The sequence below is a fragment of the Corvus moneduloides genome, chromosome 8 (genome assembly GCF_009650955.1).
Source record: "Corvus moneduloides isolate bCorMon1 chromosome 8, bCorMon1.pri, whole genome shotgun sequence".
In the NCBI taxonomy this organism is placed as follows: domain Eukaryota; kingdom Metazoa; phylum Chordata; class Aves; order Passeriformes; family Corvidae; genus Corvus; species Corvus moneduloides.
Genome location: NC_045483.1, coordinates 12,603,280 through 12,618,307, shown reverse-complemented (window position 1 = coordinate 12,618,307; position 15,028 = coordinate 12,603,280). Strand labels below are relative to the sequence as shown.

Genomic DNA, 15,028 nt, shown 5'->3' with positions numbered 1-15,028 from the left:
TTCATGCAGCCTCCTCCTGGGTGTGTAGAAAGATGTCAGAACACCTCAACCCATTGGGAGGCAAAGGGATTTGATCCCAGGGTCTTTCCCATGGAAGTCAACAGTCCCTTCAGGGTACCTTGTAGTTCATGTGCTGGAGGAGACTGTGACACTCCTAACCCAGTTGATAGGCTACATGCGTATGGCAGTGCTAAAACAGCACGAGTGAGGAAGCCAGAGTAAGCTGCACCCCACTTTCCTGTGACAAAGAGAACCACAGAAGCCTCTATTATCAGGAATAAGCATCAGAGCAAAGTCATCAAAGCAATGCCACGCACATAACTAAGCAGAGCTGGAAACTTCTCCATTCTGTCATCAGTTACTCCCAGTAGTAAACCCCCGACTTAGGCTATTGTAATGCAAAGTAGGAGATATTGAGGAAATGGTAAAACACACTTGTGTGTGAGGAATATGTGAAATACCTGGGGAAAAGAACAGACCAAGGAGAGGATTTCTGCCTTGGCTGTGTGAGCCAGGCAGCCCTGGCCAGGGCAAGGACAGCGGGCAGCCTCTCCTGTGGCAAGGCTCTCTGCCTGGGATGCTCTGCCATCAAAACGTGAGCTGCTCGGATGATCCAAGTGTGCAGCTCATGCTGCAGCTGCGTACCGAGCTACCTGCACTGAAGGTATTGCTCAACCACAGCAACAGCTCTTTTGGAAGTCACAGCTCTCTCCAATGCCAGCCTGGGCTTGTTCGTCCTCCCTGCTCATTTGCTGGAACTCCCTCACACTGTCCTCTGGTCACCTGTGAGGACAAACAGGGATAAACAGAGTAGAGGAACTGGGCATCAGTGCAGAACTCTGTGGCACTGAGATGTACAGTAGGGGACAGGATCCAAATATTTGCTCATTTCACCATGTTTCTCACACTCAGATCACAATTAAGTTGTTTTTCCATCTCATAGGTATATTTTGTGCAGCTGCTCCTAGAAATCAGACACTTCTCCCTGGTCTCTTGGCAGGTCCTGCACTGGGGTGCAGGCAGTGCGCTTGGCCTGGAGGTGGGATGTGCATGTATCCCCCTTCCCATCGATGATGCAGCCCTGGGTACTCCCAGCAAACCCTTGCCAGTGGGAAGGCCCTGCCTGCTTGCATGGATGGTAGAGAAACCGAAGTGTTTCAGTTCCTGGAAAATAACCTGAAGGCAAAATCCTCCCTGTGTGTCACTTTGGCACATCTGGACCGACCATTATCAGTCTTTGTCCTGGTCACCCCCTCTTCCAGGCATATCCCCAACTCTGCACCCCAGCAGCCCCCATCCCTATCCCACGGAGATCCCACACAGACATAGGCACCCTGGTCCTTATCAGAGAAGAGGGGCTGGAACCAACCCCCACAGGACACCTTCAGCCCAGACAGAGACGCACAGCACAGCTTCCCTTGGGCATTGGAGGGGACATCTGGGGATACACCAGCAAGAGTGATTTGTGTGTGTGCACCTGAGTGTCCGTCTGCCTTTTGTCTCTCTGGGTGTCTGCCTGACTCTCTCTCTCCACCTGCCCATTTCTGCCTGCTTCCTTCTTTGTCTCTTCCTTTCTGCTCCTCCTTGCCAGTGCATCTTTGTGTCTCTCTGAACGGCTGCTTGTCCCTTTGTCTCTCTGGCTCCGAGCATGTGTGTTTTACTGTGAATGTGCCTGACCCTTTTTGCATGCCTGTGCATCCATCTGTCTCTTTGTGTGTGTGTGTGTGACCTCGTCCACATGCCTGTGTATGTTTGCATGCTCTTTCTGCATCCATGTGTCCGTCCATTCCGCACACACATTCCCTCCCTACACCCATCCGTCCGTCCCGCCCCGTGCCCCGCCCGTTGCCCCAGCCCTTCAGCACCGCGGCGCACGGACAGCTCCTGCCGCCTCCTGCCGCCTCCTGCCGCGGCGGCACCGCGCACCGCACCGCGCACCGCACCGCACCGCGCACCGCGCACCGCACCGCGCACCGCGCACCGCGCACCGCACCGCACCGCGCACCGCACCGCACCGCGCACCGCACCGCGCACCGCACCGCACCGCGCCCCCTCCCCGACGGAGCGCCCCGCCCCGCGCCCCCTCCGCACCGCGCCGCGCTCCGCCCCGCCATACATAAGCGCCTGGCACCGCCGCCGGTCCCGCTCCGCCGCCATGAGCTACAGCGCGGAGCCAGCGGCCCTGGCCGCCTCCTACCGCCACCTCTTCGCGGAGGCCCCGCGGCGCCCCGAGATGCCGGCGGGCCGGTGGGCGCGCTCCGGCGCGGAGCCGGAGGCGGTGCGGGAGCGCGGCGCGGAGCCGCGGCGGGCGCGGGGCAGCGAGAAGGAGCAGCTGCAGGGCCTCAACGAGCGCTTCGCCGGGTACATCGAGCGGGTGCGGGCGCTGGAGGAGCGGAACCGGGCGCTGGCGGCGGAGCTGGCGGCGCTGCGGCAGCGCTCGGACGAGCCGCGCCGGCTGGGGCAGCTGCTGGGCGGGGAGCTGCGCGCCCTGCGCGCCCGGCTGGAGGAGGCGCACGGGGAGCGGGCGCAGGCGGCGCTGGAGCGGGCGCGCCTGGCCGAGGAGACGCAGCGGCTGCGGGCGCGCTGCGAGGAGGAGGCGCGGAGCCGCGCCGAGGCGGAGCGGGCGCTGCGCTCCCGGCAGCAGGCGGCCGAAGCGGCCTCCCGCGCCAGCGCCGACCTGGAGCGGCGGGCGGCGGCGCTGCGGGAGGAGCTGGCGGCGCTGCGCAGCGCCCACGCCGAGCATCTCGCCGAGCTGGGCGCCGCGCTCCCGGCCCCGGCCCCGCCGCCGGGCCCGCGGCCCGACCTGGCCGCGGCGCTGCGGGAGCTGCGCGCACAGTACGAGGCGCTGGCGGCCCGCAACCTGCAGGCGGCCGAGGACTGGTACCGCGCCCGCTGCGCCCGCCTGCACGAGCGGGCGGCCCGCAGCCAGGAGGCCGTGCGAGCCAGCCGCCGGGAGGCCGGCGAGTGCCGCCGCCAGCTCCAGGCGCGCCTAGTGGAGATGGAGAGCCTGCGTGGCGCTCACCAGTCCCTGGAGAGGCAGCTGCAGGAGCTGGAGGAGCGGCACAACGCCGAGGCCGCCGGCCTGCAGGTGAGCCGGGCGGCGCCGGGAACCGTCACCGTCCCCTTCCCTAAGCGCCGGGCACTGGGCGGCACCGAGCATCCTCCTCTCGCGCCATCCGCGCCCAGTCGGCACCTCCATCCCAGCAGCCATCCCCTGTAATGTGTAGCAGCGGGAACCTTCATCCCACGCAAACCTCCGGCGCGGTGCTGCACCGGCACCTGCGACCTCGCCCTCTCCTTCCCCTAGTCCTGTGCAGCGCTGAGCATCTCCTCGGCCTGCGAAATGCTGCAGCGCAGCTCTGTCCCCTGCAGCAGCCACTCCCGCAGTTCTGTGCAGCGCTGGGCACCCCGGCCCCGTGCGGCGCCTCCCCGCTCAGCACCATCGCCCGCGCTGTCCCGATCAGTGCCGCGCTACACCAAACACCCCCAGCACGGAACAGCACCCACCCCTCTTGCCTTGCGCAGCACCCACCCCTGAAGGCAGTGCCCCTGCAGCGCTGCGCAGTGCCAGGCACCCCTGCAGCCTTCCCACCGCCCAGCATTGTGCCTCTCTGCCCGCACACAGATCCTGCCCCACCACGGCTTTGCCTGTTGCCTTCACCCTTTATCCAGAGGCAAAACCACACAGGGCAGATTCTGGGGAAGCAGGTCAGGATACCCCCTCCAACACCCCGTCCCTGCACGGGACATCGCTGCACACGGTAGCACTGTTTGGGGCATCGATCCGTCCCTGCCCTGTCCCTTAACGATCAGGTCCAAAATTGCCTACACATCGTTGTGGGTAATTCCTCGAAGCTGTCTGCCCAGGCTTGGCCCTCTGCCCTGTGGCCTGGCTCTTGGCACCTGCACTGCAGAAATTGGAGCTCTGCAGAGGTTAAGTCTGGACTTGCAGACAGATCCCAGCACCTCTTATGTCTGTGGAAAGACTCATGTGGGGCAGACACTGAGTGCTCCATATCTCTTATTCCATTACTGCAGTATTGCAGTATTGCCACATTTTCTTGCTACAAGGAAATGTTCATGATTTATAATAAAATAAATCCTGAGATTGTTCTATTATATGACTGTTAAATGATCTGTGATTTCTAAATCAAGCCATTTCCTTCTAAATACTGAAACAACTGCCTTTAATCATATCTGAAGGGCCCAAGTAATGCCTTGTCATTTCCAAGGCCAAATTTTGCCAAATATTTTAGAATTTGTGACTTAGCTCCAAGCTGCTTGCAAGCTTCCTGAATAGTTGAGGTCGTCTTCAACAATTTTTGTGGAAATAGGCAATATAAAATATTATCTAGAGTGAAAAAATTATACACAGTAATCTTCTTAAATAGTCTTGTCACCATGTGAAAGAGGAGTTCTGGGAGCAACTTATCAATTGGGGAAAAAAATATTAAGCAGCTGGATTAAACAGCCTCATAACTGAAATTGCTTTAGTGACAGCGTGGCACTGCTTTCCTATATGACCCTCAAGACCTGCTTTATGTGTAGCAATACTTAAAAGTCTTTCGAGCAATGTGCATGTGTAGCAGCTGAGTAATTTCCCTGGCTGCAAACAGTAGAAAAGGTTGGGAGTGTGTCTTAAAAGAGAATATTCCTATTGTCTGAGCTTTTAAAATGATCCTGCCAAAGCAGGGACATGTCTTTGTATTTGTGGGCTGCCCAGTCAAATCTGAACCAACGTGCAAGGGCTTTTGTTAGGGGACAGGTTTGCAGTGGTGTGAGGAGGGGGTTTTTATTCCACCAGCTGGTAGAGCTGGAATGTGGAAGAGAGGTGCAGACCAGGAACAAGGACAACCGGTTTTGAAAGAGCTTTCTGTTCATGTGGACTGCTGGCAGAGGGAAGGGGGCTGGAGGCATGAAGAGTCACAGCAGCAAGAGTGGAGCTGTCCCAGGGTGGGGATCACCTCAAGTCATTCCTTCCTGTCCTGGCTCGGTGCTGCAGCAATCTGCCTGCATCAGAACAGAGGCTTTAATCTGTACAGCAGCAGCAGCCATGTCGTGAGGCTTTTCAGTTGATGCCCCAATGATCTCCTCAGAGGCACAGCTTCATGCAGATCTTTGGCTGTGGAAAATGGTCAGGGCAGTACAGGTCAAAGCTGAGACCACAAGGATGACCCCTAAATGTCCCACAAGGCTGGTTGTGCCCAGCTAATCTGACTGTGACATTCTTCATGCTGCATTCAGGACAAGCTGCCACTGCTTCTCTGAGGGGCTCTGCTCGAACTGGGCTCACTGCATCAGGGTCAGCACAGCTCCCTGCTCCCTGGGCAGCTCCATGTCCCGTGGCTGTCTCTGCACTGTCCACGAGGAAGGTCAGGCAGGAGAGGAAGCTGAGGACATGATAGGAATAGGAAGGGGACAAGATGGGGATGATATGGCAAGACAAAGATCATTTGCTGAACAGACGATCTGGAAGCAATTGCAGAGGCCTGACTCTGGGAGGGGCTGCAGGAGAGTTGAGGTTGGCAGTGGCCATTGCAGGCATTTGTAGGCACGGCTACATCCTGGCTTAAATGCAAACTGCTGACTCATTCCTGTTCCAAATCACGATCCTCTGGTGGCACAGTGGGGCAGCTGGCAGCGGGAAACTTTCTGATTGGGAAGAGCCCTATGGGAGCAGGTTTCACTTTCAAGCTGCTGCTTAGATACCTAGATGCATGTGGGAAAAGTACAGACTGCTTGTTTTCTGAGAAAAAAAAAATAGAAGAAAAGATTAGTCTCCTTTGTTAGCAGGAAATCTGGCCTTGGAGTCCTGCACACCATGGGTAGAATGTGTTGTAAGGGACAAAAGGCAGGGCAAAGCTGACAGGAAGGACGCTGGAAGGATGCCGTTGTCCAGCTGAGCACCCTGGCTCTTGCAGGGCAGGCCCCTGTCTCTGTAACCTCCCCGAATCCCCCTGCATTCACAACCCCACTCCAGGGCTCTGAGGCATTTTCCTGGGAAGGTGTCAGACTTCCGCTCCTGGAGGAGACCTCTGGCAGCAGCACCTCTCCTTCCACCTCCTGGAAGCATGTCCCAACTCTTCTTAAGCCCTGCAGATGCAGACTGCAGTCTTTCTTTGCTGCTGCTGCAGTGTGGGGTGCTCTCACTTGTCCTGTTGAGCCACTGCCTCTACTTGATGATGTTTAAGCCCAAAACTTCCCTTCCCTCTGTAGCAGCCTACCTTGTCCCCTGCAGGACTGGGGGTCCCAGCACCAGGCACTATTTGCTCATCTCACAGACCCCGCTGCAGGTCGGAAACTACATAAATCCATCAATGGCAATCCACCAAAAGCCTCCCCCCCACTGCACACGCTCACAAGCCATGCCTGGTGCTCTGCCTGCTTCTCCATCCCTGCTAGCATGAGATTTCATGGTCCCAAGCTCCTGGTGGGATGTGCCATCATGGATCAATTGCCCATTGCAACTTCCCTGTCTCTACAATGGGCAAAGCAGAGTGGGACTGTGGGAGAAGATCCTGTTTCAAAACACAGCCCTGAGCACTCTTGCCTTTGCAGGACACCATTGGACAGCTGGAGGATGACCTGCGAAACACCAAAAACGAGATGGCTCGGCACTTGAGGGAGTACCAAGACCTGCTCAATGTCAAGATGGCCCTTGATATCGAGATAGCTGCCTACAGGTAAGGCTGCTCTATTCCTGCTCTACCTGGACACTTCCCAAGCCCAATCCCCTGACCCCACTAGGCTGGGGTATTTTCAGGGACCTAGAAAATACCTGGGTACACACTCAAGGAGCACCACAAGTGTGTTGTTCATCTCCCCCACGTGGATCGGCCATGCTCCTGCCTGGGGAGCAGCCATGGCTCCATGTCCTGCCTCAATCTAGCAGCTGTGAACCACATCCCTCAGCCATCCCAGAAGCAGTATTTTTAATGGGGTTGGAAACTTGTCTCTCTTGTCGTAAGTAGATGCAAAAGGCTGAGTTCCTGTGCTTCAGGTGCTCGGTTTCCTGGTGCTTCTGGAGAGGAAAGAGGGGAGAAAGTTGCTCTCATGTATCCCATATTGCAAGTCCTCCAGAAATGGTTGACCAAAATATGATTTTGAATCAGTTTCATGGTGCAGTGTGACCTGGGGTGATGGCTTGGGCTTGCCTTCAGGGCACTACTTGCTCTCAAGTTTTGCAGATGTTTCACATCCCCATACTAACCTCTTCCCTTGTGATGTGCTTGCAGGAAGCTGCTGGAGGGAGAGGAGAACCTCTTCAGCATGGGAAGCGGCGGCCTTCCATCACTCAATTCCCTCCCCAGCCCCACTTACTCCTTCCAGCCAAGGAGCTTTAGTTCCTCTACTCTGTCCTTCAAAGAGGAGGAGCAAGGAGAGGTTATTAAAGTGACCTCTAAAATATCATCCAGCAGGGCTGAGGTGGTTCAGGGGACCATAACCTCTGTCAAGAAAAGAGGGAGGTTAAACCTGCATGGAGGAATCCTTGCAAATGCAAAGATATAACCATCAGGACCCTGTTCTCATGCATTTGAGGGGGAACAGTCTCCACTCGGCCTTTAAATTGCTCCTCTGAGCATGAAGCTGCCCTGGGCTCACAGGAAGCCTCCCTTAGAAACACATACCTTCCTGGGGACACCAACCCAGGGATGGCTTCCTTGTGGGTCCTGCCATGCAGAGGCCGAGCTTGGCACATTGCTCCCTTTTAAATGGGGTGGGGGCACGCAGGACAGGTAGCTAGAGATGCATGTTGGTCGTTGTGGTGGTGGCACATGGACTCGTAGCACGCTCCCTCTCTCCTCCATCGGCGGGCGGGGGGCAGCTGGCTGGGAAAGCTGCTGAGCCCGCTCTCTGGGGAGGGGAGGGAAACAGCTCAACATGTTTACTATAACTAGTTTCAAGGCTACATACCTTCATCAGCTATCCAAATCCATGTAGAGCTAAACTCTTCCCCATTCCTCAAACTGTAGCCATTCACTTTTAACCCTAGAAACACAGAAATAGCCATACTGGACTGTAACCACTCCTGACATTTGATCTCAGCCACGTATGTTTCGAACTATAAGGAATGTTAATTTTTCTTTGTACTGACAAATCTTGTTTTCTGACAGCACTAGTCGAGCCAGGCACATGGGGTTTATAAGCAGCAGGCACAGGGCAGTGAACTGCTACATTGGAGGTGAAGGCACCACCATGCTGCAGGGTGCAGTACCTCATGCGGTATCACTATCTCCCAAATATTAGGGTCAGAGGGCTCCTTGTTTGGCTGCACAGTCTTCACATGAAAAACCTGTGCCCAGATTAGCACTGTGCCCCAGATGGCACTGGGAAGCTGCAGGACTCCTAAACACCAGCCCACAAAGCATCCTTGTCTCCACTCTAACTGTTCCAATGTGTGCCAAATTTGATATAGGATTTAACAACCATAGGTTTCCTTCAATGCCTTAAATTGCCAGCGATCGCTTTTGCAAGAGCCGGAGACTCAATGTGTTGTGTGTCAGTGCCCTGGCAGGGTTATCATCACCAGACCTTGCTGCCCTTGTGGCGCTGCCAGAGTAGTTCCTGGAACCAGCAGATTGTTTGCTTGCATTCTTTCTTCTTCTATTGTAAGGCACAAGTTAATAATTAAAAAAAGAAATAGTTGTGTGGATCAAACCAAGCTGTTTTGTCATCTTTACTACTGTGTCATCTTGGGAACACACTTGGTTTCTGGCCCACAGCTGGGTAAGTGCCCAGCAGTCCTTCTGGGCCCCTACAAAGAACGTGGTGTTGGGGTTGGCAGCTGCCAACCCCTCCTGCTGGGGCTACAAGGTGTGGCTGGGCCCACCAATGGCAGTGGGGCATGTATGGGGTGCACCCAGGGGCCTGTCATGGTGGCTCTGCTGTGCAGAAGAGTTCATGGCCAGCTGGCTGAGGGATCAAGGTCTGCCATGGCCGAGTGCACACTCATTTGCTCAGAAAATGGACTCTGAGGCTGTGATTTGCATCACGCTCCTGACAGTTCAGTCCCAAGGTCTCTGTCATTTTCTCTCCACCCTGCCTGTGTACTCAGGGGTTAGAAACAGACTCGTGGTTTGCCTGCACAACTGAAGATAAAGTGATTTACACAAGAGCAGATGAAGAAGGGAGGTACCCACCTCCCAAGTAAACTTAGCAGTCACAGGTACTGTTATAATATGCAGTATTAATGCTGTTATAATAAGCAGTAGCTTATACTTGGAAGATGCACACGTTCTGCTTGAGATGTGCCTGTAGAGGAAAAGAGCACAGGCAGTTTCCTGCTGGGTGGCCCTGCCAGAGCACACTGTCCTATTGCCTTCCTACTTCTGCTTTGTTGCACCACATCGTGGCAATGTGCCCCAAGGCCCCAGGGCCACGGTCTGACAGTCACAGGCTTCTCCACCAGAGCTGCAGGCCAGGAGCAGCATGGCTACACCTTGATCCTGTCACACTGATAACCTCGGGGACCGTGCCCTGGCCAGGCTGCTCGCCGTGAGGGAGGGCAGCCCCGCAGGTGGGTGAAGCAAGGGGCACTTCCCAAGGCATGGCTGTGGCAGTGCAGCTCACCGGCAGCCCCCAGCAAAACAGCACAGAGCAACTTGGGGTGCCCAGGCAGAGCTTGGGGGAGCCAGCACCTGCAGAGTTAAGTCAAAGGCACTGGCACATAAAACAAGGGTCAAGAAATGTCCAAATATCTCCTGGCTCGGCCGTCAGTTAGGAAATGCAAACACACAGTATTTCTCCCAATCCAAAGGGGGAATAAAAAGCAGATGTGGCTGTGCAGCTAATGAAATATATTCTGAATCTCACTCTCCAGCACTGCTGCTTTCTGTCCCTTGAGCATAAGCAGCCTGACCTGTCCTTTGTTCCCAGCACAATCTCCATCAGAATTCCTGCTTGCTCAGCTAACTGGATGCTAGTAATGAAGCTAGGAATTTTACTTTGGTGATATACTTGTGAAGGGGCTGCAGTGGTGGAGGAGAATGGAGGAGCTGTGGGAAGAACAAGGAACTATTTTGAAAAACGGCTGCAGTGTGAGGGCCAGCCCAGAGATTTCCTGCATTTCTGGAGCTCTGCAGCAGTTTGGTGCTGTCTCATGGTGTTAAACTCCAGAGGTGATAGAGGGGCAACAAGCAGGGAGGCCCATATCTACACTCTCCTTTTCTTTATGAGAAGAAAAATTACAGCAAAGAGGGACAGGCCTGGCTGAATATGTTGCCAGTGCTGAACTCTGACTACCTCCATCCAGGCCTCCTTTTCCATTGCTATCTTCTTCAGAGTGGCTCCTTTTATCTGCCTGCTTATATGCACCAGAAAGCTTCTATAGTGAAACCATAAGCTGGAACAGGGCAATAAATCCTCCTCTGTGGTCCCATCTTTCTTACTGGGTTAAACACCCAGGCTGCCAGAGGGAAGGAGTGAGTCACACTGCAGATGTTGAAAGATTTATACCTCTATAAAACCTCGACCTCTCGGATAAAAGGCAGCTGTGGACACGGACTGCACCATCAGCTCAGGAAGCAGCAGAGAGCGGCTATTTCTCCATGATACTGCATTTCCTTCATCTTTATGCCAGGGAGAACTTGAGCCTCCACACAGTGGGACAAATTCCCACCACTGGGCTGGCCCTTTGTTTTTTCCTGGATGTAGATGCTGGCTCACGCAGCTGAGATGTACAGCTTCTTGAAAACAGACAAAGTTGCTGCACACGGAGAAGTTTTGCTAATGACACTTATCCAGATGCTGGAATTAATTAAAAAGTAAGCCAAAGAAAAAGCAGCCAAAGGAAAAAACCCACAAACCCCAAACATTTTCCTTTGGCAGGAGTGCAACCATCTCCTTTACCAGACTGAGGAAGAACACTGTCATTCAGCAAGAAGGAATCAATAGGCAATTCAGAGCAAAGTCTCTTCCGGCACCTTTGGCTGAATCCAGCCAACTCTCTCTTTGCCAGCTCTTGGCACAGACACCTCTTTAAGGAAAAGAGCTTCTTCCTGCAGAGAGTGATCCACACAGAGCCCTAACACCAGCAGCCAAACAGATGCTTCTGAATGATCAAATGTCCACATCACTGTGGTTTGACACTGTGAAGCAGAGTTTATGTCAAAATAGCACAAGCAATGCCAGCTCATTCATGCAAGTCTTCTCAGGCCTATGGGAATAAGGATCACTTGGCAAATGCAGCACAACATGCAAACAGGGCACTGCTTGGGGTGGGGTGGGAGAATGTTCATTGACCTTGGTCTGTTCCAGTGCTTCCAGCTGAACCAGAGGGACTGCAGAGCTGGGGGGGTCAGGGGGAAAGCACTCCTACAGATTTTGCAGGGGTCTTCATCTCAACCAGAGATGAGCCTGCAACCCTGTGACAAGCAATTACATCCTTGTTAAAGCAGACATTGTGCTGCCCAGAACTGACATAGAACATGACTTTAAGAAGGAACAGTGTCCATGCTAAACATCTGCTTAGATGGAAGGGAAATACCCAGAAAATGTCAGAGTGCAATTCCAGAGCCCCAGCTACACATTCACTTGCTGATGGCAGCAAAGCCCTTGAGGTGCTGTATCAGTTCTGAAACAGCAGACGCCCAAAGTCCATTCCTATCACAGCAGGGTCACTCTGCTCCTTTGCCTTTGAATCAAGAGGCAGCTGCTGCCTGCCTGCATCTCTGCAGAGAGCACAAGGAGAAACAAGTTCTTGGCTCCCCAGTGTCCAGAGCAGCCTTGTAAATGCTCTGACAGACACGTAGTCATTCCCTGAGATGATGCATATGCAGACCCAAGTGTGGTCTGTAAGAACAAGCCATTTGGAAAAGCTGAGACCAGACTGAAAAACGTGGTTTGCACTGAGGCTCAGAACATCATTCATTTTAAGCAAATTTCAATGGAAATACAAAAACAACAACAAAAAAAGCCGAAAGCCCCAGATATGACACCTCATTAGCAAATTCCTAGTCTAGCAATGAGGCCTGGGAGATGTATGAATAAGAATGCCTGAAGCAAGCCAAAATGATTCAGCAAGCCAAAACATTCAGGCTAGATTCTTAAGGAAGCAAGGATTATAGGATCATACTGTGACTCCATGTCCTCTTTACCCCCTACGTCCTCCCCGATCATTTCTTATGCTCATCAGCTTAACTTCAGCCACATTTGAGAGCACTGTAAGTCTCAAAGATACCAAACCCCTCTCACTTTCACGGTATCAGGTACACAGGTGAAAGATTCTCATGGACTGAGAAGCTGAGCTTCCCCTACTGGACACCAGAAGACCCATTCAGAGGACAGAGGTTATGGCTGCCACAACACCAAGGGCTCCAAAGTAGCTCTCACAGGAACACACAATTTTTCTCAGTCTTTGCCAAGTGCCCACCACCCACTTTTCTACTGCTGATGTTTCCCTTGGAAACATTACATTTTAAGTGTTCATTTCCAAATAGACTATTTTACCACACAATTAGAAAATGCAAGTTCTCTTTTCCACTTTAGGAAATACTTCTTTTGCAGACCACTGCTGCATTTGACACAAGTGCACTGTTTTAGACTAAATCCAAACCTAGTGAAGATAGTGATGCAGCTCCAGCAAGAATTCTGCAGCTACAGAGCAGCCAATCAATATTGCATTTCACCTCAGATGTGATTACTATTTCTCTCTCAAAAACAATAAAATTTGCCCTGTCCAGTGATTAAACCTGTATCTATGGGAACATTCTGAAAGCTCAGTAAATGTAAATATCCTTTGGCTCATTCAACAAGGGTGTCTTAAAGATGACATGGCAAAATTCCATTTGTGGTCACCTTGGTTCTCTTTCTGCTGAACAGAAGAAACAGGAGGTAGAAAAACCAAATAAAAAGCAGAAATGAATGCACCATTTGCAACGTCTCTCAATCTCTCAGCAGGTATTTATGACAGCCTCAAAAGTACATTTTAAAGAATGTAAATGTTCAGGCTGGCCCTTGGTGCATTCTGTTGAGCATATTAAAAGATTCATGGGGACAATGTGACAATCTCTTTAAAAGAAAGGCATGCAATACATAAAAACTCCTGTATCTGTTAATAGGCTTTCTCTCAACTGCTGGAGTGAAGCCCTCCACTCACTTGTACTGAGCACAGATTTCATACTAATAATATTCCACACTGAAGAAAAGTAAAACCAGAAATGCTAGGGATGTAATTTTGCTAGTGACTGTTAAAAATATGTTAGCATAAATCATTGCACATAAATGCCTAATGACTCCCTGAAAATAAATTCAACATGGGCTAGTATTAGACAAGCTCGAATGGTTTTTCAATAAAACTCTTCAGTTGTTTCACATCGACAGAAATAAGCTTTAAGAGCTCCCCTGGCTCACGTGTGCCACAGTCTGGTGGCAGTGCAGATCCAGGCTGGGTGCACTGTCGTGTTCAGGACACAAATGACAGCTATCCCTGGCCATTGCAGGTCCCCTCTGCTTAGAGGGCTCAGCTGCTGCACATTGCATCAGTCTCTGAACCTTATCTTCTTATTACACTGAGTCTGTGCTGGACACAATGAAAACAGGCAGAATGTAACCAATACGACTCAGTGCTCACGACTTGATTGTACCTTGATTCTGTGTTTATAAGAAGTCTGGAAACTAAGGCTCATCATCTCCTCTTCCTGGGAATTAGCAGACCTGTAAAGGAACTCAGAATTATGCTGCATTTACAAGCAGTATTTAATTAGGATGTGTGTTAGCCATGATGCTGTTAAGAAGGTAGCAAGAAAGTAAAACTGGAACTATTTCATTAAGTAAAGAAACATAGTGTCTGCAAAACAATGAATGAGCCCAAGCACACCTTCCCTCAGTTGCAGAGCATGAGGCTGGCTCATCTCCCATGAGGTCAGAGATGCCATCCCATAGACGGCCTGTTGTTACAGATGCTCTTCTATCATCAGCACCAAAAGAAGCTGGAGGAAAGCCAAGGTTAAAAAGAGACCAACAGAAATAAAACTGCAGCAGGGGAGCTGAAAGAAGATTGGCACATTTTAAAGCAAGCAGGCTGATTATGCAGGAAACCACAGAGCCCCAGCTCAGCCTTGGCAATAGCTAAAGGTCACCCTGCTGCACACGGATGTGCCCCAGGGGATCTGCAGCACTGGAGAGCAGGAACACATCAGTGCCTTCAGGTGAAAGAAAGCAGGATGTTCAGCCAGGAAAACTATGCTAAAAATACACTTTCTGAAGGCAGGTGAGGAAGAAATAAAGGGAAGTGGACAAAAGGGAAATAACAGGTCACTAAGCATTCTTGTCAAAATACCTCAGGCTACAGACCTTCAATCCTCCTCATTAAGCCACCGAAAGGGTGAAGAAGGGAGTGTTGGCCTTCTGCATGTTAGCTGGTATGTGATTTACCCAAAAGGAAAATCCTTTGAAAATATCCAGGAGCCCCTTTTATTTTTTGAAAACAGAATTTGACACTGACATTAGTGCCAGTGGCAGCACAGCCCTCTCAGGGCCATGCAAGTCAAATGCATCCTAGAATGACATTAATTTGAATTAACTATCAGCTTCTATACAGCTGCTAAACTCTGCACATGAGTCTCCTTTAGAAATGAAGTACAAGCCAGGATTAGGGGTGAATTTGCAATGTAAAATGTGACTATACTGATAATGGTATTTTAGCACAGAGCTATAAATCAAAAACAAACCCCTGAGTGATAATGGGGGCAATATGGAGTATTTGAACCAGCTGCCTTAATTCCAGAGGCAGAGAAAGATCCAGTTCACAGGGGCTTGGTAACAACAGACATAAACATGAAAGAAAATAATTGAGAGGTGGCTTTCACAAAAAGATGTTCTTGTTGATGAAAAAAGGGGTCCTGTAAACGACACGATTATTTCTCCTGTATTTCTGTGGAAAAATCATCTTGACATCTTTACTGAGCTATTTCTCACTAAGATCCACATTAAAAAGAGAGTCCCAGAGATTTCATGTTACTCCAGCTAACAATACCACACTTAGCTCCAGTAGAGTTTGGTATTGAATTACCCTTCACCATTCAGTCTC

The 15,028-nt window shown here is 51.7% G+C and overlaps 1 protein-coding gene across 1 annotated transcript; it reads left to right on the top strand.

Annotated features, from left to right (window-relative positions):
• Positions 1-2,095: 2,095 nt before the first annotated feature.
• Positions 2,096-8,662, top strand: INA (internexin neuronal intermediate filament protein alpha). The gene is made up of 3 exons (XM_032116759.1): positions 2,096-3,088; positions 6,559-6,683; positions 7,236-8,662. The coding sequence occupies exons 1-3, from the start codon at positions 2,156-2,158 to the stop codon at positions 7,507-7,509; spliced, it is 1,332 nt and encodes a 443-aa protein (XP_031972650.1). The 5' UTR covers positions 2,096-2,155; the 3' UTR covers positions 7,510-8,662.
• The last annotated feature ends 6,366 nt before the right edge of the window (positions 8,663-15,028 follow it).

Excerpts from the sequence above, each read along its gene's own strand:
- INA (XM_032116759.1), top strand. The coding sequence starts at position 2,156 with ATGAGCTACAGCGCGGAGCCAGCGGCCCTGGCCGCCTCCTACCGCCAC. Across the intron at positions 3,089-6,558 it reads CCGAGGCCGCCGGCCTGCAG|GACACCATTGGACAGCTGGA; the intron begins GTGAGCCGGGCG and ends TTGCCTTTGCAG. Across the intron at positions 6,684-7,235 it reads ATCGAGATAGCTGCCTACAG|GAAGCTGCTGGAGGGAGAGG; the intron begins GTAAGGCTGCTC and ends ATGTGCTTGCAG.